Source organism: Anabrus simplex, chromosome 2, assembly GCF_040414725.1.
Source record: "Anabrus simplex isolate iqAnaSimp1 chromosome 2, ASM4041472v1, whole genome shotgun sequence".
NCBI classification, from domain to species: Eukaryota; Metazoa; Arthropoda; class Insecta; order Orthoptera; family Tettigoniidae; genus Anabrus; species Anabrus simplex.
In genome coordinates this window covers 671652927-671676932 of record NC_090266.1, presented here as the reverse complement: position 1 = coordinate 671676932, position 24006 = coordinate 671652927, and the positions used below count along the sequence as shown (strand labels likewise).

At 38.1% G+C, this 24006-nt stretch overlaps 1 protein-coding gene across 3 annotated transcripts in view; it reads right to left on the bottom strand.

Annotated features, from left to right (window-relative positions):
* Positions 1 to 24006, bottom strand: part of Ipo9 (Importin 9) — an 839375-nt gene that overhangs the window by 589475 nt on the left and 225894 nt on the right. For all 3 annotated transcript variants that reach the window (XM_067141231.2, XM_067141230.2, XM_068226247.1), the window contains one exon: positions 13596 to 13842. In XM_067141231.2, the coding sequence (XP_066997332.2) occupies positions 13596 to 13842 (247 nt within the window). The remainder of the gene's footprint in view (positions 1 to 13595; positions 13843 to 24006) is intronic.

The following is a 24006-nucleotide window of genomic DNA, read 5'->3' as shown; positions in this document are numbered from 1 at the left end:
CTGTGTGGAATAGAAGACCCGGTGCATTACTAAAATAACCAGCTCTGCTTGTTTTAGATAGTTTCCGAGGTCACCTCGTGAACGAAGTGAAGCAACTTCTCAGTAAAAATAAGACACGACAGATAGTCACTCCTGGTGGCCTAACATCTGCTTTGCAGCCACTAGACGTATGTATTAATAAACCCTTTAAAGACCACTTACGTTGATTTTACAACAAGTGGATGATGAGCGGCGATCAGCAATTGACGCCCGCTGGAAATATCAGGCGTCCACCCTTGGACTTGTTATGCTTGTGGTTGATGAAGAGTTGGGATCTTATACCACCGGAACTAGTCTCCAAGAGCTTCAAAAGGACTGGGATTTTGAATGCACTAGACGGACCCAAAGATGACGCAGTGTGGCAGAGAGACAAAGAAACTGATACGGGTATTAACAGCGGTGAGTACGGCGCATCAGATATCGAAACCTGCGATAGCGACACAGAAGATTTGGAATAAATTGTGCACCGGTAAGTCCGTATTTCACAACAAAGCAATAATTTTTTGCAAGTGTAATATTTTAATACTCAAATTAATGACAATTAACTTAATACATTCATTTTTATTTTCAGGTTGGAAAAATGTTTGCCGAATTGTTGCGAATAATTATGAATTTTGTTTTAGACCATTTTAATTATCTTTATGCATGAACGCGAGTATTACGTGCACCTTAAATATGTATAAAATAAAATTTAGTTATAAATACATTTTTTGAGTAATACAAATACTGGTATTAAAAATTCTTCGTATAATGGTCGCACCCTACTATTTTTTCAAAACTTTTGGTATAAAAAGGGCGACGATAATGCTGGGAAATACGGTATTTTATATTCGTGTCTTTTCATTGGGGATTTCATCCAATTTTTATCTTTTATTGCTCAATACTCTTATTCTACCCTATATTTCTCAATTCTCATTCACAATTTTGTACTTAGTCCCTGTCTTACTTATATTTAAGATATTTCAAATGTGAAGCGTTATCTACTGCTGAGCAGCCAGGCAACAAGGTACATAAATTTGGTGAACCAGTACATGTGGCTTTGTTATTGTTGTGCGGGTGAATGTCCACATTGGATGCTACATAAATATGGCACATCAATTACGTGTGGCAATTAAAGTGGTATTTTCCTCATGAGAATGGCGTTATGAAGACCAGACTATGAGGCCACATTTTTTTACATAAAACATGTGGTATAATTTTGGGTGAAATTAATTAAATAAGGCAAGTCCAAAAGCCTAGATTCAAGCACATACGTTGCATAATAAAGAGTGATATGTTAACATGTAAAATTTTTGAGTTAGGTTTGATGTGAATGAGAATAACAAATGGATGGGTTAAGTGGTGATGACCCATTCTGATCATTCTAAGGGTATGACAATAATCAAGGTGCATTCTACTGGAATGCCGGGAACAATGAAATGACCTTCCAATAATGGGGCATTGAGTGTGATTATCCTTCAGAAAATCATTATAACAGACATAGCCAAGAATGGGAATTCCTGTTGAGCAACATTAGTAATCTGGTGAAACGAGATAGTCTCAGTCTCAATTTTTAATATATGGCAAATACCGTATTTACGCGAATTAATACCCGCATTTTCTTTTAAAATGAGGCAAGAAATTGGGGTGCGAGTTTTATTTGAGTCAATGTTGCCTTTTTTTTTTTTTTTTTTTTTAAATCAGCCTTCCTAAAGTTAGGGTGTGGGGATTATACCGTGGCGGAGATTATTCGCGTAAATATGGTATTACATCAATGTTAGCAGTTTGGGGCTTTGTGAACAATGGTTTTGAAACATATTAGCTTCAAGTCGAAAGTAGTGACAGTGTATTTGGCTTACATTGTGTGTTATACAGTAAATCTCAAGCCCATGTGTAGGAAGTAGACCTGGTGAGATTATTAGCTTTGGATTTAGGGGCTAATAATGTCAATATTTTCAAAATTCACGAGTGCTTCATTTATTTGTGAATCTTACTAAAATATAAGATGAGGATTGGTTAGGCAGCTTCTAATCGGTCAATTTCTGGGCTGAGTTTGATTTGTGATTATTAACGTAAATGATATGAAGCTGTGGGAATTAAAATAACATTTCATAGGAATATGGAACGTGAGTTACGTTGACGCCTAGTACTGAAGCTTCTTTCAGAAGGGTCAATATGTCTATACAATATAGTTATAACGGTGACACTTGAAGATTTGTTTGCGTGTATGGAGAAAGCCGTGCAAGAAAATATGGAACAATTGTTGGAATTAGCACAGAGTAATACAGTAATACACAATTAGATCAAATAGTGGCAGAAAAACAGGACAAAAAGAAATCATTGGTAGATCTGGGTAATAAAATTGAGATCGTGTGTATAGGTTGCAAAGAGAGCACAAAGAAATTAGAAGAGCAACTAGTGAAAGTTCAGAACAGACCACAGAATCAAATAGAGGCTCTTGTGGAATCGTTCAAAGCATTAGAGGGTAAAGTGACTGAGAATGCTGCGAATACAGAGAAGAAATTAACCGGACGAGTTGGCCATACGCGTAGAGGCGCGCGGCTGTGAGCTTGCATCCGGGAGATAGTAGGTTCGAATCCCACTATCGGCAGCCCTGAATATGGTTTTCCGTGGTTTCCCATTTACACACCAGGCAAATGCTGGGGCTGTACCTTAATTAAGGCCACGGCCGCTTCCTTCCAACTCCTAGGCCTTTCCTATCACATCGTCGCCATAAGACCTATCTGTGTCGGTGTGACGTAAAGCCCCTAGCAAAAAAAAAAAAAAAGAGAGAGAGAGAGAAGAAATTAATATTAGTTAGTGATGATCTCGCAGGAGCAAGGCAAGAAATAAGTCAGAACAGACATTCAATAGAGGTACTTGGGAAATACATTGAAGCGAAATTTGGGAGCATGTCCAACGAAGTAAGTGACAGGGTTGTGCAAGCCCAAGAGAACATGGAGGAGAACTTAAAATCTGAACTAGAGATGGTATGAATTGAGACTGCAGTGAAAATCCAAGATATGAGGGATGAAGTGAATAAGGTCGTAGCCCGAGTAGGCGAGGACATAGACAAGAAAGGGAAAGAACTAACGTATATGATCACGGCAGATCGAGCTATCCATAGAGCACAGAATCAGGAAGTGGGTACGGCAATTCAACATTGGGCAGAGACTGGAGAGAAAATATGAAAATCGAACAAATTCAGGATGACATTGAGCTGTTGGAATTGTAGAGCAATAAAGATACTAGCAAGAGTAAACCTATGGTCCAGAATAACATTACTGGGGAGACAGCACGACAGGAGGTACCTGAGAATAGCCAGACATGGAAACCAGGGCCGCTGAACAAGATTTTAATTCTGCTGGAACCAGAGTTCAGGACTTTGATGCCTGAAAAACATGGTGAGGGTCCTGGTATACAACATTGTAAGAACAGCTGATGACAAACTAAAAAAATTAATGGGGACAGGCAATTCCATGCCACACTCATTTTTGTAAAACAAAAGCTAAAGGTTTCCACTTATTCAGTACTATTTGTTGTAACCTTAAAAATTACATATACTTGTTGAAACTAGTTTCAGTCTTACCAGAGACCATCATCAGTCAAAATCAAAGTTAAGGCAAGACATGATTATAGATAAAATTTATGAAGCAAGCATTAGAGGGTAAAGTGACAAGCAAGGGCACGTGATGAGTGTTTTTAAAATCTTTACATGTCTTGCATTGAATTTCATGCTTGCTACATAAATTTTATCTATATTCATGTCTTGCCTTAACTTTGATTTTGTGATGATGGTCTCTGGTAAGACCAAAACTAGTTTCAAGAAATACACGTAACTTTTTTAAGGTTACAAAAAATAGTATTGAATAGGTGAAAACCTTCAGCTTTTGTTTTAAACTATATTGCTCTTCAATACAGACCAATATGAAATTTATTACCTTTGAGAGAATTAGAAGATTATGTGAATGATTACCGCATTCCCCAGGAGAAGCGCTTATGGACGGCAGAGAAATTTCTAGGTGATACTGTGCTGCAACGGATGATGGCCTTTAAACCCATGTTTGGAACTTACGAAGAGTTCAAATAAGCATTTCTAATAAAGTAATAGGGGTTGGAAGTCCAACAGAATTTGAGTATGGAGTTGTATTCGCGGAGATATGCCGCAACTCTCCCAACTCGATATTCAGAGTATTTTATTTTGCAATTAAGAAGTGAGAACTCGACAGTCCACCAACAGAAAGCAAAGTAAATGCCACTATCACTAAGCAACTGCCGGTGGAGGTGCAGCGAAAGCTGATAGCTGCGAATGTAAAAACTGCAGTCGAGGCCGAGTTAACTTTGCACCAGTTAGACCAAACTATGACCCAATAGAACCCAATAGTACGTTACACTGAGGCTGTACATACCGTATACCTGGCACAAGCTGACAGCCCACTGCCGTGCAAAGGGAACGGGATATGTCCAACTGCCAGGACACAAACAACACAGAATATGGAAGGAGGAAATCAAGTAGAATATCTAAGGGAGTCGAACTAAGGATCCCAGCGGTGGAGTGAAGATTGAAGAGATTTCCAGAACGGGCAAGAGAGGTAGACAAAAATTATCAATATCAAAAACAGCCCGCGGAAACGTACCGCTACAGCCATGGAAATTTTGGAGGTCAAGGAAGGCCATATTCTTGATGGAAAGACAGGGGCGATAGGAATGAGAGGCCCCAACAAGAAAATTTCCATTTGGTAAACGACACGAGAAATATAGAGCAACTTACAACGGTTGAAAAAGAGAGGCATGTAAACAAAGAATTTTGATCTGCCATACATGCTGATGATCATTCATTAGAAATACAAATATTTACAATTTTAATCATTTGGTGAATTGATTTGATTAATCACAAAATACATTTTAATTTGAGTAGCACAGTAATCACCTGAATTTTATGTTACCATGATGATAGAGCAAATCGTTCACATTTTCGAGATCTAGGCAAGTGCGCTTCTCGTAAAAAAAAAAGCACAGCTGAATGCTCTCTTGCTCAAAGCACTTGTGGCTAGTACATATAACAACTTTAAGCTAATTTGGACAGCTTGGGGTAGTCACATTCATGACATTTCCACCAATGTAGAACATCTATTTCCTCACCGGTTTGCACCCTGAAGGGGTTTTCCACTTTTCAGATCTGTTGCATTTCTTTGGTGGTTCATCAGTGGGCTCAGTTACAATCATGAAAGTATCAGTCCAATTACTGGCGTGACCAGTAGTGGAAACGTGGCAAGGAAATCCATGTTGTAATACTTAGTTATCTTTTCTTAAAGAATGAGAAAATGATAATATACAAAAATCAAATAATAATGAAACATGTTTAAAAATAGTGGCTTCTGTAGCTGTCTGTTCCGACAAGGAGTGTAGCAAAAGTATTTGTCCACTTATACTTCACACACAATTGACTCACAGAACAAAGAACTCTTCAGTATCCAGTCGAATTTCCTTTGACAGTAACAGAAAAGCTTGAAGCCTTTTTGGCATGCACTGGACTACTTTTGCCGTGATTTCTTGGCCTACCTTCTGCTACTTAGCCACTCAGCCCGGCAAACCAAATGAGAAGTTGGGATGAAATCTTCCTAGAAAAGTGTTAATATACAACATCTTACATACCTAAATGGTAGTATTCATTTGAAACTTAGTCAATATAGATTTGCAAAAGTCTGTTACATCCTACTTCCACCTCAAACACAAAGCACGACCACTTGATAATTTTGAACCTTTCAACAGAAATAAGTTTTCTGCCTCCCGAACTCACCGATGTTCCAAAACTGTTTGCATAATGCCCTCAAGTCCTCAGCATTTATCAAAGTATCACATCTCTTGCTGCACTTACAGCAAAAGTCTTTAAAATAAATTTCTTTGTTGATATAACCCTTTATTGTTATTTATGAAAGTACACTGTCCCGTCTTTGATAGTAAGAATTTTAATGTAATTATGTGGCTTTCTCTGTCTCTTCCATGGTCCATCATCTGCACTTAAATCAACTTCATTTCAGTGGCAGTTGACATTTTAAACTGGCAGGGTTGTGCGGCCATCTCTTGCCACTCCCCAATTGGTTCGGTTTTCACTGACCAGCAGCACAATAATTTTAGCTGAAATATAATAATAATAATAATAATAATAATAATAATAATAATAATAATAATAATAATAATAATAATAATAATAATAATAACAACAACAACAACAACCCGTGTGGGGATTTACCAGTTACCTCCATCGGGCGCGTCCCATTGGAATTGGGGAAGCTCGTGAAAAAAGAACTGGTCCCTTGCCTGGGCGAAGACTGGTAAATGACCAGAAGCCAGAAAACATCTTGAGGCAACCTCTAGGGCTAACAACCCTAGTTGTAAAAGGATGGGTACCCGTCCAAAGCAAAGTCAAGTCAAAAAGCATGATGGCACAACATTTCAAGAAACATACCCCAGGGGGTAAATCTTTGGATAAATCCCTCATCGTGAACGCCACGGCGCACAAGTCTCATTCGGATTCTGGGGGAGACTCGACATCATGCAAGAGACGAGTCGGAGCATATCGGTGTACCCCGAAGAGTCAAAAACTCAGGCCAAAATCTAAAACCTTTCTAGCAACTTTCAACATAGATTCACTTACACAAGCTGGCAAGCTGAAAACCCTCACCAAAGCTCCTCACGAAAATCAGATATCCATAATGGCCCTACAGGAAACAAGGTACCCAGATGAAGAGACTTTTGAATCCGAAGGCTACCAATTTTTCAAGAGCAAAGCGCAATGAGGAATCCTCAATGGAGCTGTGATGCTTGGAACCGCGTTTGCTGTTAGAACCAAGATCCTTAAATCGGTTGCAAATTTCGAACCTGTGAATGACAGATTGTCTATACTTACAATTAAATGCGTGAACAAAACCTACACCCTAGTTAATGCACATGCTCCTACAAACAAGAAGAATAAGTCTGATCCAGATGTTGATAATTTCTGGGACCTACTGGATGAAAAATTAAACGAAATCCCCAAACACCATGTAAAGCTTCTTTGGGTGACTTCAATGCCCAACTAGGTCGTGAACAGAAGTACAAGAAAGTTATAGGAAATTACCCTGCTCACAAAAGAACCAATCCTAATGGCAAAAGACTGGTGTTCATTTGCGAAAATCACAACCTGCAGGTCATGTCGACCCACTTTCGCCATCTACCCAGAAAGCAAACGACTTGGCGTTCTCCCATCTAAACTCTCGGAGAGTTCCAAATTGATCATGTTGCAATCTCCAGGAGAAACAGCCCTGAGATTATGAATGTCAAGGTAAAGAAAGGCATCAATGTGGCCTTAGATCACTATATGTCTCTTATCAAATTCAAACCAATTCCCGCAAACACAAGGAAGACAACCAAACAGAACACACGCTTCGACAATGATAAACTTTGGCAAAGGGTCGAGGAGTTCCAGGAGAAGGCTAGACCAAATGACTGTGACTTTAACAACGCCAAAAGTCTCCTTGTTGAGGCCGCCAAAGACATTGCAGAAATCAAGAGAAGCAAAAAAGCATGCCTGGTGGAATGGTACCTGCGAATCAGTCCTCCAAGAAAGACTCAATGCGTGGAAACAGTACTACTCTACGAAATCAGAAAATGATTGGGAAACCTACAAAACCCAACGTGCCCAAGCAGCTAGGGTGTTCAGAACTGAGAAACGTAATACGAAAAATCTCTCATTGAAAAGATAGAACAAAACCTTAGGAAGAATGAAAGCAGAGAGTACTACAGGGCCTTCAAACACAAACTCACTGGCTATAAACCACCACCTCAATGCTTTGAGCGAAAGGACGGCACACTGGCGATGTCAAATGAAGAAAATTGCAGCATTCTGGCAGATTACTTCAAGAATTTACTTAATTGCTCTAAACCGCAAAGCCCCATTGAGACCAAGGAACCCTTACTCAGGTACCCAGATTCCAGACCACCCTACAGAGATGAAATCAAGCGCCACATTGCCCGTCTCAAAAATAACAAAACGCCGGGGGAAGACTTAGTAGTAGCAGAACTATGGAAATATGCCCCAGAGGAATCACTTGATATCTTGCAAAAGCAAATAGAAGAAATTCGGAACAAGGAGACCCTACCCGAAGATTGGAAAATAGCTTTGATCCATCCATTACACAAAAAAGGCAGCATGAAAAACATCAACAACTACAGAGGAATAACTTTGCTACCCGTGACTTACAAAATTCTATCACTTGCCATCCTGGAGCGTTTGGAAGCATAAGTCGAACATCAAATAGGTGAATACCAAGGAGGGTTCAGAAAAGGTCGCTCAACAGCCGAACAGATCCAAAATCTGAAAACGATCATCAGATATTGTACACTAAGGTCCAAGCAGTATGTGTCTGTCTTCGTGGACTTTAAGAAAGCGTACGACTCCATTGACCGGGAAGTCCTGCTAAACATCTTAAATGAATTTGGAGTTGATTTGAAACTGCTGGCTTTAATTAGAGCCACCCTGACCGATACAAAATCCAAGGTGAAGTTCCACGGATGTCTCTCGCATTCCTTTGACATCAAAACAGGAGTCCGACAAGGTGATGGGCTATCCCCGATACTCTTCAACTGTGTTTGAAAAGATCATCAGAACCTGGCGTGTGAGATTACAGGAAACCAACTACAGTGCATTGAGAATAGGAACCGAATCCAAGGGATCACAACAGACTGCTTAGCATTTACCGATGATATTGCTGTTCTCTCAAACGACATAGAAACTGCTAGAGCTCAAGTTGAAATTTTAAAGGAAATTGCCAAACAAACTGGTTTGCAGATATCGTTTGAGAAAACGGAAGTAATGACTAACATCAAAGAGGCTCCACCAAAACTCCATACGAAATACGGCGACATCACCCGAGTAGACAAACTCAAATACCTGGGTGAGATAATCATCAAAAGTGGACTGGACAAAGAAGCACTTCAGGAGCGAGTACGCAAACTGGAAATAGCCTACCAAACATGCCGCACAATCTACAACATAAAATGCCTTTCCCAAAACACCAAGATACGTCACTATGAAACAGTTCTGAAGCCAGTAGTTCTATATGCAGCCGAAACCCTGTCTCTAAATGCCAACAAAGGACTCCTTGAAGAACTGGAGAAAAAAGAACGCAAAATTGTGAGAGGAATCTTGGGATCAAAGTACAGAAACGGAATCCATCAAAAGAGATCCAACGAGGAAGTCTACAGAAAAATAGAGAAAATTACCGACACAATCAGAAAAGGACGGCCATGATTTTACGGTCATCTGAAATGAATGGACGGAAGAAAGTTAACTAAAGAAATCTTTCACTTTTTTGATTCAAACCCCAAAACCACAATTCCCTGGTTTAGAAATACCAAAGAAGACCTGCAAATGCTATATATATCAGCTGAAGGCGCCCTTAACAGAGATCTCTTCCGCAAAAAAATATTGACGAACGGGCTAAACCGAGACGAGCAACCGAAGAGAAGACACGGTGCCCCTTGGACACAGGAGCGCAAGCAGGCCCACTCACAAAGAATGAGGGAAATTTGGGCTCTAAAGAAGGCCAAGTTCAGTGTCAAATGCAACAAGACTTAACGTGGTCCTTGATGGCCCCAGCGAATTAAATAATAATAATAATAATAATAATAATAATAATAATAATAATAATAATAATAATAATAATAATAATGGATAGAAATCTGCATCTGAGACAAAACGATCATGTAGCAAAAATGAGATAATATTGCAAAAACCTCAAAAAATACCTGGGTTGTCAGATGTACCTGTCTCATCGTGGCCCATGAGCACTTCTTCAAACTGCCCACAGAGCCTAACAGAATAGATTAACTTACCATGAACATACCGATTCTTCGCCACTTGTTTGTTAGATTGTTTAAGTCTGTATGCACTGTCTAATTGGCAAGCATCGCAAATTCAGCACCAGCGTTTATGTATTTCTTGGTCATTTTATGCTTTTTAACCATTTTACCATGTTGCTTTATGTCTAAAAGCCCGACTGACATTCATGCAGAGTCAACGACATTCATTGCCAAACAAGAGTAACAAAAGAACGCATTCCTGATTTCACATCAACACAGACAGACAGCGCGCTTATAATGTGGCGGACTAAATATCCTAGTTTATGCATTTTCATTTTTATAACCTTTCTGTTCTAATAATGTTATTGCTTCAACGCCCCACGAAATACTTTTGATGGTTTTCGGAGACACCAAGGTGCTGGAATTTTGTCCCGCAGGAGTTCTTTTATGTGCCAGTAAATCTACCGACACAAGGCTGATGTATTCGAGCACCTTCAAATACCGCCGGACTGCGCCAGGATCGAACTTGCCAAGTTGGGGTCAGAAGGCCAGCGTCTCAACCGCCTGAGCCCGGCCCCTTCCGTTCTTGTGTAATATTTAAATTATTTAAATTTGGCCCTAACTTATTTACCTCTTACCTATGTTTAAAACTTAAATTCCTACCACTACTTTTAAAAAATGCTACTTAAATTCATCTACTTTGTCTTCTTAAATTAAGACCGTAACATTTAGTTTTCAACTAGGCAGATAAACACTAAACACATAATTAACCCAAGACTTAAAATACTGAAGGTATAATTTACACTGCTATTTAAGCTAGTATGGTAGTTTCAACTACTGAATACTTGCATTACAACAGTAATTAATTAACAACACCACAATGGCATTTATACACACACATTAAAAGGCTAACAGCTACTGCAATCACTATTACTATAGCAATGAAATGTTTCACTGATCACAAACAACAATAACGACATTCACGAAAACAAATAAACAGTGCATGCCCAAATTTCTCTCGTCTTTCTCAGACCATGAAGACGTATTTAACAATTTGACCAACCTACAAATGGCGCCATTACCTTATGGTTTCATATTTATTTTAACTTCTTTATAGAACTGAATAGATTCAATAGTCAGTATAATGCAATCCACTGTTTTGTAAAATATTTTAGAATTAATCTCTAGCAACAGTTAATGTAAGACATGGAGGAAAAAGCCTAGGTACATTATAATGTGGTTGGCAATGTTGCTGAGGGCTCCACTGAACAGACCACACATCCGCCTGCACTTCCTTCTCCTGACAAGCCCATATTGTCCTTCCAGGCTCCTTCCGCACCCCACACATCAGCTAACTCTAGGAACCTACTGAGAGCTTTCCTGCCACAGCCCAAGCGCTTCAAGACTAAAGAGAAAACACTGTGCTTGCTGGACAGCAGCCATGGTCTGAATGCCTTTTCCATATCTTTGAAAATAGAAAAGTGAAATGTTAACAACCAAAATAATAAAGATAATATTGTACAGCTGAATAGCACATCACCATAAGTTCGACTTTGCTACATTTGTCTATCTTTTTATGTAATAAGTTACAGAGTGGTATTATGCTAAGTGTTTTTGAAAAGGCAATGGGGCGGCACTACAAAGCCCTTCATGCTCCAACCGCCACTGCTTCATTCATGTTGAACAAACTTATCACCTACCCCACGAGGACAACCAGCTATCATTTGAGGAATGTTTCTTCAATGGGCTGGATTATGAGTAAGTGGCTGTGCATCTGAACATAATTCCTCCCCTCATTACGATTATTAATAAAAGTTGTACACCAAAGTTAAAAATAAAGCTACTTCTTTCAGATGAAAACAAAAGATATGTTAATTTTATCCTCCAAAAATGTAATTTTTCCATTAGAGAGAAATCTCTCTTTCTCCTATTTAAGATAATGTTGGTTAGCCTGTTTTTTCATGCAACCATTCTAGTGTATTAAAATAAATAAACTGATAAACTTGCATCAACATGATGTAATACATCTACACAACAATAAGATATAGGTAGAGTTTGCAGTGGAAACCGGATTTTTGCCACTACCTTCTCAACCGCGAACCTTTTCGTTCAGTAAGCCAAATTTGCAGCACTCAAGCAGGTGTAACAATGAATCAGTTCATATGACACTGTGTCAGTACGAAAGGAGACTCCCTTCAGAATTGATTTCTTGAGTTAGTACAAAATTAGACAATTTTAGTTTCAAGCCATCTGGAAAATGAACGGCTCAATTGCACAAACACTGAGCTGGATGCTTAAAGTGTACTTTTAACAAATTTTCCCTTATCTCTACAATAGTTCCTGAAAGAACACAAGGAGCAATGTGTTCAATGAATCTGCAATGTACTCATGGCAAACAATTACCCATCACCATGCCAGTACGTAACTACAATAAAAGACAGATATGCATAATATCCTGTTTTACACTTCTTTGTTAACAGGGGAGATAAAGCAATGAAAATGATCTTTGATTGTTTTAAGCTAAACTATATTTCCTGATATATAATCCTAAAGCTTTATGTTACATTTAGAGCTAATTTGAAAAAGTGATAGAATACCCGATATATCACAAGTATGTGGAAAACAAAAATGTTTACTGTAGACACAGTTTATCAACTTGATGGATGTCAATTCATAACAAGACTACATATTTGCATTCACAGATTCACAATAAATACACTGCAAGTTTTGGTTGGTAAAGTCAAGTTGAAAAGTTTCCTAAACACTTAAAATGCTTAACATACATGTTCAGTACTCATTTCTTTGTGCCCACATCCAGTTGTTATGTTACAAGTTGGCAACTCAAGTGTTCTCTACTGTGTCAATGTGCACTAACTCATCACTGTCATTTGCTACTCCCTGCCGGTGCAGCATGTTGTCTATCCAACCCTATGTATAATTGCATTTCATCTCCCTTGGATGCTGTCCTTTTCTTATAACTGCCTTGTATGGGTATATAGTGTTTAAACTGTACTATGATATGTGTTTTCTCAATACAGCCCATTTATATCAATTACTGTTTTATAATCTGTTATGTAATCAGCCCTTGAAAATTGCACTCATCCACTCGCCATCGGGGAGTTAGTTCTTTACCGAAATCAATTCAACAATCAATTCATAACAAGTTCAGCAAAAGCACAGTTCACTACTTGAAGTGCCACCTTGATACAATTAAAAATAAAGTATGCACCAAGTACTACGATTTGGACTTCTTGTACCTTCCTCAAGATAACACCCTAACATAATTTATGGCAATGAGGAAATTCTTCAGTTGGTGCATTTTTTATTGATGGTGATATAAATGAGGACTTTACTGCCATCAGAATGGCTTAAAATAAAGAATATGGTTAAAGAAGGGCGAATATATTCAAAGGGATTAGGCAAGCTATTAAAAATTCTACACAAATTTCCTGAGCGCTTGGGTGAGCCGAAGGAAGTGTTTCATGGAGTCGCGTACATTGCAGTAACAACAGTATTTAGTGAATGAGGATTCGGCTTCATTAAAAGGATAAAAGGGAAACAGGGTTTATCTTGGACATCACTACATCAAGAGATGTCATACAGCTGGCAGTAAATGGACCACCCTTAGAAGATTTCAACCCTGGCACAGCCAAAGACAAGTAATATTTCTCATCAGGACAGTGCCATGTCAGTGGCTACTAGATTGAAAGTAAAAAAGTGAACCATGTACTCACCTGTTTCCTTCATATCAGCCATTACCACATTCTCAAAAAAGCCAGTCAAATCATAGTTGTCTAACCCACTCCGAAGGCTTCTCAGGACTAAGTCTCTTGCAGATCCAATAGCAAACATACATGCCTCGTGAATTTTCCACCAGTAAGAATTTTGTTCAGAACGTGAAGTTGCAGCTTCCCTGATATGCTTTGTGCATGCTTCAGCTAGGGAAACGTAACATTGGGTTTCAAATTCCTTGCACAGATTCTGTAAAAAATGGACATTTTTATATCAAACAAATTATTAAATAGGACATTTTACATTATTTCTACAATTATAAAGAGGCAAGGACTGCATTTATTTAACATATTTATTCTGAACATACGTATAGTCATTTCAGATTTTTATGCCTTTCAGCGTTCAGGCTGGAAGCCACTGCGCCAAGTTGAACAATTTACCTTAATCGTGGGTATGTAAATGAAGCTCTGAAACTACCTCAGTATGTCTCAGACAACCTCCAAATGTAATTCATTGTATACTTCACTAGATTCATATATTTGTGGTTTGTTCAAGGGATTCCTGTAGATACATACTAGTTTGCGAGCTAAGAATGGCAATGTGTGGATGCTCTTTATTGTTAAAACTAACAGTTTCTACAGTCATTTAGGTGAAGTTTTAAACAACTTGAATTTTCCATCATCAACACATTTAGATATGTGTTAATTTTCAAACTTCTCAATAATTGACCTTGCCAATTAGTTATCACTGCATTCACTAAATATATGGGTGGAATATCAAGTGCATGGCAAGACTTATGGCTTCAAAACTCCCAACAGCTTTCTACTAATCTGAACAAACAAACAAATAAACAAACAAACAAACAAACAAACAAACAAACAAAAAAACAATGTGGCATATACAGCTCATCAACAGCCTTGTACTGCCAAGGCGACTGCTATCCAGCCAGTAACTGGAGTATCATATAATCAGTGTGATGACTTCTTCAGCCATATTTCCCAGGTTTCTTGATTAGGTCTGTCGCTTCTCGTGACAAACAGTTCCTTAGTTCGACTCATGAAATTGAGTGAACACCCTTCCAGACCTCAGCCCAGGATTAAAATCCCTGGACGAACCGGGAATTGAACCCAAGTTCTCCTGGTAAGATGGACACATGCCACAAGTATACACAAGCTAACCAAATGATTGACAACATTCAAATATTTAAACTGTTAGTCTAATATAATAATTTTTAAAAAATGCTTTCCCAGAGCATATAAGCAACATATGTCAAGATGACTGACCTGCGATTATCTGCTTTATGTTTATCACCCCCTCCTTTGTACACTGGGGTTACTATTGCAAATCTCCATCCATTTGGTATAGCTCCTTCAAACACACAGTAATTAAATAAGCCATTGCTTTTAGTATATTCGCAGGAATCTTCTCAATTCCAACTGCTTTTCTAGTTTTAAAATTAGGTATTTATTTTGTAAATATCTTCATCATCATAAGTAAATTGCAGTACTTCGCTAGTATTATTAGTCACCTCCTCTAACAGGACATTATTCTTATACACAACAATCTTTACATATTGCTGAATAAATACTTCTGTCAATGACCTGTCATGGGGTTTATTCTATTATGTGTTCCTTTCGATGTTCCCATCTTTCTAATATATTTGCAATTGTTTGTTCCCTTTCGTTATGTGAAGTTGGTTGCCCAGTGATTTTTCCATGCATAACATCAATGATATGCATTTTTTGAACCATGGCAGTGAAATGTACACCAGTTTGTGGTAGTGACGGTGGTGAATGTTTTTTAAGGGAAAAGGAATATGGTCATCAGCATTGCCTAACCAATTAAATTAAATATATTTCTATTCTGGACGTAATACCAGCCTCCGACCATATTTGCAATTGATGTAGTCAGTATGTGGACAGATAGGTTGCAAACATAACATGTTAATGTTTTCACTAGTAGAAATGGTGTGGTTTGGCATTGTATTCAGTCTATTACCACTGATATGTGCACATGAGAAGCTGAAGTGTGGAAAGAAAGAAAGAAAGAAAGAAAGAAAGAAAGAAAGAAAGAAAGAAAGAAAGAAATAAATAAATAAATAAATAAATAAATAAATAAATAAATAAATAAATGAATGAATGAATGAATGAATGAATAAATCAATAAATAAATAAATAAATAAATAAATAAATAAATAAATAAATAAATAAATAAATAAATAAATAAATAAATAAATTGAGAGATAGATAAAATAAATAAGGTGCTACGGCCGTGATGGGTCTTCATCTATCAAGCAACCGTTACTCAACCTGAAGACCTGCATATTAGGAGGCGACACACGGATAGTATGATGAATCCTCTTGGCTATTATTCTTGGCTTTTTAGACTGGTGCTGCTATCTCACTGTCATACAGCTCCTCAATTGTTTTCAAGTAGGCTGAATGGACCTCATACTAGCCCTCAAACAAAAGTATAAATCCCTGGACTGTTACAAATAATGAATCTAATATTTGCTTCCATATTGACTCAAAAATTTGAAAATAAATTTCTTGAATAAGACTTTATTTTTGGTGCTCCAACTGTTCAATACAAAATTAAGAGTATCTACATGAAATTAAATTGTGCGTACAGTCACATTAAAACTAGAACAAGTTTTAACTCCATTTGGGTTACCTTCAGCTAGTAACTGTGGGAAAAAAAAAAAAAAAAAAAAAAACATGTTAAAATTTAAGAATAAAATATTTTGCACAAGAAAACATGATAAGAAGAACGTTTTTCATATGAACACATTAAAAAGTTAAAAAAAGAAAAAACCGCATGCTCTGTTTTTCATAGCCTAGAAGAGGCTAAGAAGAGGTACAATATCATTAATACCAACACCTAACATCATATTCAGCATTCCATATTGAGGTTAATGTAATTAGAAATGCTCTGTCTAACAACAAGGTCCACCACATAAACTTAGGGGAAATTTTCTTCCAGCATGGATTATTTTTACAACAAGCATTAGATCAGCATTCCTCAGTAAGATACATGAAGTTCACCAATGACCTACTCATACAAGAACTTTCTAGACTTTCTTTTTATCATGTTTTCATGTGCAAAATATTTTATTCTTGAATTTTAAGATATTTTCCCCATAGTAACTAACTGAGGATGACCCAGAAAAGGGTTGAAACATATTCCAGTTCTTCTTTTTCTATTTGCTTTACGTCACACCGACACAGATAAATCTTATGGCGATGATGGGGTAGAAAAGGGCTAGGAGTGGGAAGGAAGCGGCCATGGCCTTAAATAAGGTACAGGTTTGAATCCCACAGTCGGCAGCCCTGAAGACGGTTTTCCGTGGTTACCATTTTCACACCAGGCAAATGCTGGGGCTGTACCTTAACTAAGGCTACAGTCGCTTAGTTCCCGCTCCTAGTCCTTTCCTAATGTACAGCCCCATCCTCTGACAAGTGCTGAACGTCAAGACAGTTCTGCATTTATCACAAAAGAGGACCTAATGCCATGCTGCCAGTCGAAGTGTTTCTTCCCTTTATAGTGTATGTGGGGCTATGGAGATGATTTCAGATTGTCTCAGTAGATAAGGCCTTTCCAGTTGCCATAAGGAAGGCAATACACAGCTCTGTTTCAGACTCTTCCTGGTTCCTGCAAACTATGATATACACAAGTAGCAGTTATCAGTTTCTGTTGCTAACTACAGGTGACTACTGCGATGATAACCTTGAACATTTTCCATCACACAATAGTTGGGTAAAACTTCCATACCCAGCGGGTGGAAGTTAGGTTAGAGCTCCAACATGGCGCAGCTTGGATGATGTTGCATAACACTCCACATGCTTGCCAATATCTGGACTCACTGGAAATAACCAACTTTACTTCCGCACAGGGTTATTATGATAACAAAGTTTGCATGGACAAAAAGATTTTTTTCTTTTCTTTTTAACTGGTTAGGTCCAGGGAGTGACAAGACCATTGGGCTGGATTTGGTCAGGTCTGGCTAGTGATAAAACCATTGGTCAGGACTACTTAGGTTCAGCTAGTGACAAGACCATTGGGCTGGATTGGTTAGATCTGGCTAGTGACAAAACCATTGGTTTCGATCGGTTAGGTCCGTCTAAAGACAAAACCATTGGGTAGAGAACTCGCATCCAGCACATGCCATGACAATTTCCAAATTAGCAGTTCTCTTTACTTACCAAATATGGTATTCTTTTACATGGACACGATGCAAGATCTATCAGAGACAATACAATAGGAACACAGCAAAAAACTTGGCCAGCAATGGTGACATTTAACTGACTTATACAGTATCATTTCTAATTCCTCTGTACAGGTAAGAGTATCTCTAGAACCAGGATGGTCAGGTACATGGCAAGCATAAAGGAAGGATTTCTCCTTTCTACTACTTAAGGTATCACTGCACATCATTTTTATATGAACTTTCTCTTTCCTAATTCTGCCCCCTGGGTACAGAAATGCCACCAATAGTTGTTATATGTCCTAACAATGTCAGTATGGTGTACACCAAATTGGCAGGAAAATAACAATGTGTGTAGAATCTATCAACATCCTTATTCCGTTAATGGAATATTATTGCTTTTCCACCAATTCAATACTTCAACAATTTAACTCTAATTAAGAATGAGTCATTAATGTTGTACATGTTTCGGTCTGTGTGACATCCTACAGCAAAAAAAAAAAGTACACTGAATATACAGAACAAAATAGTGTCTTACATTGAAGTTTTATTTTTTGAAATGTTTGAAGAAAATGAAACATAAGAAAACCATGTTTTACAAGTCATCAAAGAATTGAATCATCAACCTTAAGTACACGTATAAATTCTAGGAAGTTATCATTTTTTTCAATTTGGTTTAAGTTGCACTGACACAGACTGATCTTATGGTGACGATGACATAGGAAAGGGCTATGAGCGGGAAGAAAGCGGACGTGACCTTTTGCCTAGTGTGAAAATGGGAAATCACAGAAAAAAATCTTCAAGGCTGCTGACAGTGGGGTTTGAACTTACTATCTGCTGCATGGAAGCTCACAGCTGTGCAATCCTAACAAAATGGCCAACTTACATGGTCTAGAATTTCTTTGGTACTATTTAACTCTTTGCATCACTCTTGATAGCAGTCAACTGGAATGTACAAAAATCCTATTTTACTATCGTGAAGAAAGATCCCAGCAGTACCATACAAAGGAAATTAAAACAAATTCTTAATACTCTCATTTTCTTTTTAATGAACAAGAAATCTCTAAATTACTCTATATGAATCCTAAGTTACTACAGCTAGGACCCTACCTAAATGACATCAGAAAAATACACCCTTTAGACCAATCATCAATTTCAGAAAGAGTCCTACCTACAAAATATCTCAAATCATTCAAAGATTTTTTACCAAAATATTACTTTTTCACGCTAAAACATCAATTAAATATTCCATAGAATTTTTAACAGAAGAACATGAAATTACAACCCAACTCCTCCTCCTCCTCCTCCTCCTCTTCTTCTTCTTCTTCTTCTTCTTCTTCTTCTTCTTCTTCTTCTTCTTCTTCTTCTTCTTCTTCTTCTTCTTCTTCTTCTTCTTCTTCTTCTTCTTCTTCTTCTTCTTCTTCTTCTTCTTCTTCTTCTTCTTCTTCTTCTTCTTCTTCTTCTTCTTCTTCTTCTTCTTCTTCTTCTTCTTCTTCTTCTTCTTCTTCTTCTTCTTCTTCTTCTTCTTCTTCTTCTTCTTCTTCTTCTTCTTCTTCTTCTTCTTCTTCTTCTTCTTCTTCTTCTTCTTCTTCTTCTTCTTCTTCTTCTTCTTCTTCTTCTTCTTCTTCTTCTTCTTCTTCTTCTTCTTCTTCTTCTTCTTCTTCTTCTTCTTCCGGATACGTTTCTGCTTATGCAGGTCGTTCAGAGAGCCTCTTCCAATCTTTTCTTTCCTCCACACTCTGTCGTTCATCACTGTCTGCCACTGTAGTCCTCTCCGATTTACGTAATCCTCCACACGATCACTCCATCTTGTTCGTGGTCTTCCAATTTGTCTTCTCCAGATTCCATCCATTCCAGAGCTCTTCTTGGTCATCTTTCTTGTCCCATTCTTTTGACATGGCCAAACCATTTCAGCCTATTTAACTCCATAGTCTCTTTTAGATGGTTGATCTGCAGCATGTTTCGTATGGTTTCATTTCTTATCTTGTCCCTCCTTGTTTTACAGAAGATCCCTTGCAGAAATCGTATCTCTCTCACTTGTAATCTACTCAAATATTTTTTTGTCCAAGTAAAACATTCTGATCCATAGGTCAATATTGTCAAATATGATTTATATATCATGATTTTTGATTTGGTAGGTACTTTCCGATTTCTAATTATGTCTGATACACAGTAATAAAATTTTGAGCAATTTCATATCCTCGACAAAATTTCTTCCTTGATGTTTCCTTACCCAGTTAGCTTACTTCCTCGGTATTTAAAAGCATCTACTTCTTTAAGAATTTTTCCATTACACACAACATCCTTCATTTTTTGTTTTCTCTACTGATTTTTATTACCTCACATTTCGTTAAACTTATTTCCATGCCTGCAGTTGCTCACAATCTGGTAATTTATTTATTACTCTATACAGAATAACATCATCTGTAAAAAGCCTATTCTCTGATTCCACTTCTTTACTCATATCATTTATATAGATAAGAAAACATAAAGGCCCAATAATACTGCCTTGAGGAATTCCCCTCTTAATTATTACAGTGCCAGATTAAGCTCCACCTAATCTAATTCTGACATCTATTTTCTAAAAATATAGCCATTCAGTCACTGCCGGGCTGAGTGGCTCAGACGGTTAAGGCGCTGGCCTTCTGACCCCAACTTGGCAGGTTCGATCCTGGCTCAGTCCGGTGGTATTTGAAGGTGCTCAAATACGTCAGCCTCGTGTCGGTAGATTTACTGGCACGTAAAAGAACTCCTGCGGGACTAAATTCCAGCACCTCAGCATCTCCGAGAACCGTAAAAGAGTAGTTAGTGGGACGTATAACAAATAACATTAACATTATTAATTATCATTCAGTCACTCTTTTGTCTAGTCCAATTGCAATCATTTTTGCCAGTAGTCTCCCATGATCTACCCTATCAAATGCCTTAGCTAGGTCAATCACAATACAGTCCATTTGACACCCTGAATCCATGATATTTGCTATATCTTTCTGGAATCCTACAAGTTGAATTTCAGGAACCTGAACTGCTTTCTATCGAATCAAATATTCATTTTGCAAATCAGAAAAAATGCTTTCCCAAAGTTTACATGCAATACATGTTAAACTGACTGGCCTGTAATTTTCAGCTTTATGTCTATCACCCCTTACTTTATACACAGGGGTTACTATAGCAACTCTCCATTCATCTGGTATAGCTCCTTCATGCAAACAATAATAAAATAAGTACTTCAGATATGGTACTATATCCCAACCCATTCATTGTCTTTAGTATATCCCCCAAAATCTTATCAATTCCAGCTGCTTTTCTAGTGTTCAACTTTTGTATCTTATTGTAAATGTCATTGTTATTATAGGTAAATTTTAACACAGTGAAACCTCGGAATGCGAGTAACTTGGTCTACGAGTGTTTTGCAAGACGAGTAAACATTTTTAATAAAATGTAACTTGATAAACGAGTGAGGTTCCGCAATACGAGCGTCACGTGTCCCTATGTTTTCTCCTCCCCTGTTCATTTGTTGAACGGATGAATGAGGTCTTTGGTCCTGTAGTGAAGAAATACCTTTCAGAAAACAATCTGCCTCTCAAATTCTTGCTGGTTGTGGACAATGTTCCTGCTCATCTTCCAGGCCTTGAAGCCTTGAGGACGACAATCTGGAGCAATTCAAGTTCGTTAAGGATAAGTTCCTTCCTCCCAACCCTACTCCACTACTCCAGCCTATGGATCAGCAAGACATTTCAAACTTCAAGAAGCTATACACAAAAGCACTATTTCAGCGATGCTTCGAAGTGACGGAAGAAACAAACCTTACCCTCTGAGAGTTTTGGAGAAATCATTTCCCCATGAACTGCCTGAATATCATCGATAAAGCCTAGGATGGAGTCACCAAGGGAACTCTCACTTCCACTTGGAGAAAGCTGTCGCCTGACTGTGTTCTTGGATGTGACTTTGAGGGGATTGTTGGTGACAATGAGCCGCCAATTGTCGATGAAATTGTGTCCTAAGGGAAGACTATGGGGCTGGAGGTGAATGACGTGGACATTCAAGAGCTGGTGGAAGAACATAGCCAGGAACCGACCACCAAAGAACTGATGGGGCTGCATCGCGAACAACAGGAATGACAATGCAATGTCACATTTTCGTGAAATTCTCAAAAAGAGGCAAAAGCAACAGTCATTGAATAGGTTCCTCATTAAAGTTGCAGGAAAAGAAAACAATTCCAGTGAGAGAACAGATAGCAGTGATTCTGTTCGTGAAATTCGTGCTCCACAGTAACTCTTCTCATGTCATCCCTCGTCTCCCTCACACCAACAATGATTCTATTGTATGGAAAAGTGCACTTTAATTTGTGTTAAGTTATATTTTGCTTTAGAAATGGTAGGCGAATAAATATTTTTGTGTTGTGGACCAATCATCCGAGTTTCAATTGTTTCTTATGGGAAAACTTGCTTTGATATACGAGTGCTTCGGATTACAAGCATGTTGCCGGAATGAATTATGCTCGCAATCCAAGGTTCCACTGTACTGTATTTTCTCGCATATATCTCACCACCGTGTAAATCTCGCACCCCATTTTCAACATTTGAAATTGCCGGAAAAAACCCAGCGCATAACTCGCATTCATTTCTGACATCATAAAGACATACAATACATGTTGTTGTTTGAGTCATCAGTCCATAGACTGGTTTGATGCAGCTGTCCATGCCACCCTATAATGTGCTAACCTTTACATTTCTACGTAACTACTGCATCCTACATCTGCTCTAATCTGCTTGTCGTATTCATACCTTGGTTTACCCCTACCGTTCTGACCACCTACACTTCCTTCAAAAACCAACTGAACAAGTTCTAGGTGTCTTAAGACATGCCCTATCATTCTATCTCTTCTTCTCGTCAAATTTAGCCAAATCGATCTCCTCTCGCCAATTCAATTCGGTATCTCTTCATTTGTGATTAGATCTATCCATCTTACCTCCAGCATTCTTCTGTAACACCACAGTTCAAAGGCTTCTATTCTCTTTCTTTCTGAGCTAGTTATCGTCCATGTTTCACTTCCATACAATGCCACGCTCAACACGAAAGCCTTCAAAAACATCTTTCTAATTCCTATATCAATGTTTGAAGTGAGCAAATTTCTTTTCTTAAGAAAGCTCTTCCTTGCTTGTGCTAATCTGCATTTTATGTCCTCCTTACTTCTGCCATCGTTAGTTATTTTGCTACCCAAGTAACAATATTCACATACTTCCTTTAAGACTTCATTTCCTAATTTAATATTTCCTGCATCACCTGCCTTCGTTCGACTGCACTCCATTACTTTTGTTTTGGACGTATTTATTTTCATCTTGTACTCCTTGCCCAAGACTTCGTCCATACCATTAGGAAGCTTCTCAAGATATTCTGCAGTCTCAGATAAAATAACAATATCATCGGCAAATCTCAAGATTTTGATTTCCTCTGCTTGGATTCTGATTCCCTTCCCAAATTCCTCTTTGATTTCCTTTACTGCCTGTTCTATGTAAACAATGAAAAGGAGGGGAGACAGACTGCAGCCTTGCCTCACTCCTTCCTGGATTGCTGCTTCTTTTTCAAAGCCCTCAATTCTTATCCCTGCAGACTGATTTTTATACAGGTTGTAGATAATTCTTCGTTCTCTGTATCTGATCCCAATCACCTTCAGAATCTTAAATAGCTTGGTCCAATCAACATTATCGAATGCCTTTTCTAGATCCACAAATGCCATGTACGTGGGCTTGTCCTTCTTGATTCGATCCTCTAAGATCAGATATAAAGTCAGTATTGCTTCACGTGTTCCTACATTTCTTCTGAAGCCAAATTGATCTTCTCCCAACTCAGCTTCAACTTGTTTTTCCATTCTTCTGTAAACAATATGTATTAAAATTTTGCAGGCATGAGATACTAAAGTAATGGTGCAATAGTTTTCACACCTCTGAGCACCGGCTTTCTTGGGAATAGGTATAACAACATTCTGCCGAAAATCGGATGGGACTTCTCCTGTCTCATACATCTTACACACTAAATGGAATAACCTTGCCATGCTGGTTTCTCCTAAAGCAGTCAGTAATTCAGAGGGAATGTCATCAATTCCAGGGGCCTTGTTCCTATTTAGGTCGCTCACAGCTCTGTCAAACTCTGACCTCAAAACTGGGTCTCCCATGTCATCAGCATCAACAGCCTCTTCTTGTTCCAGA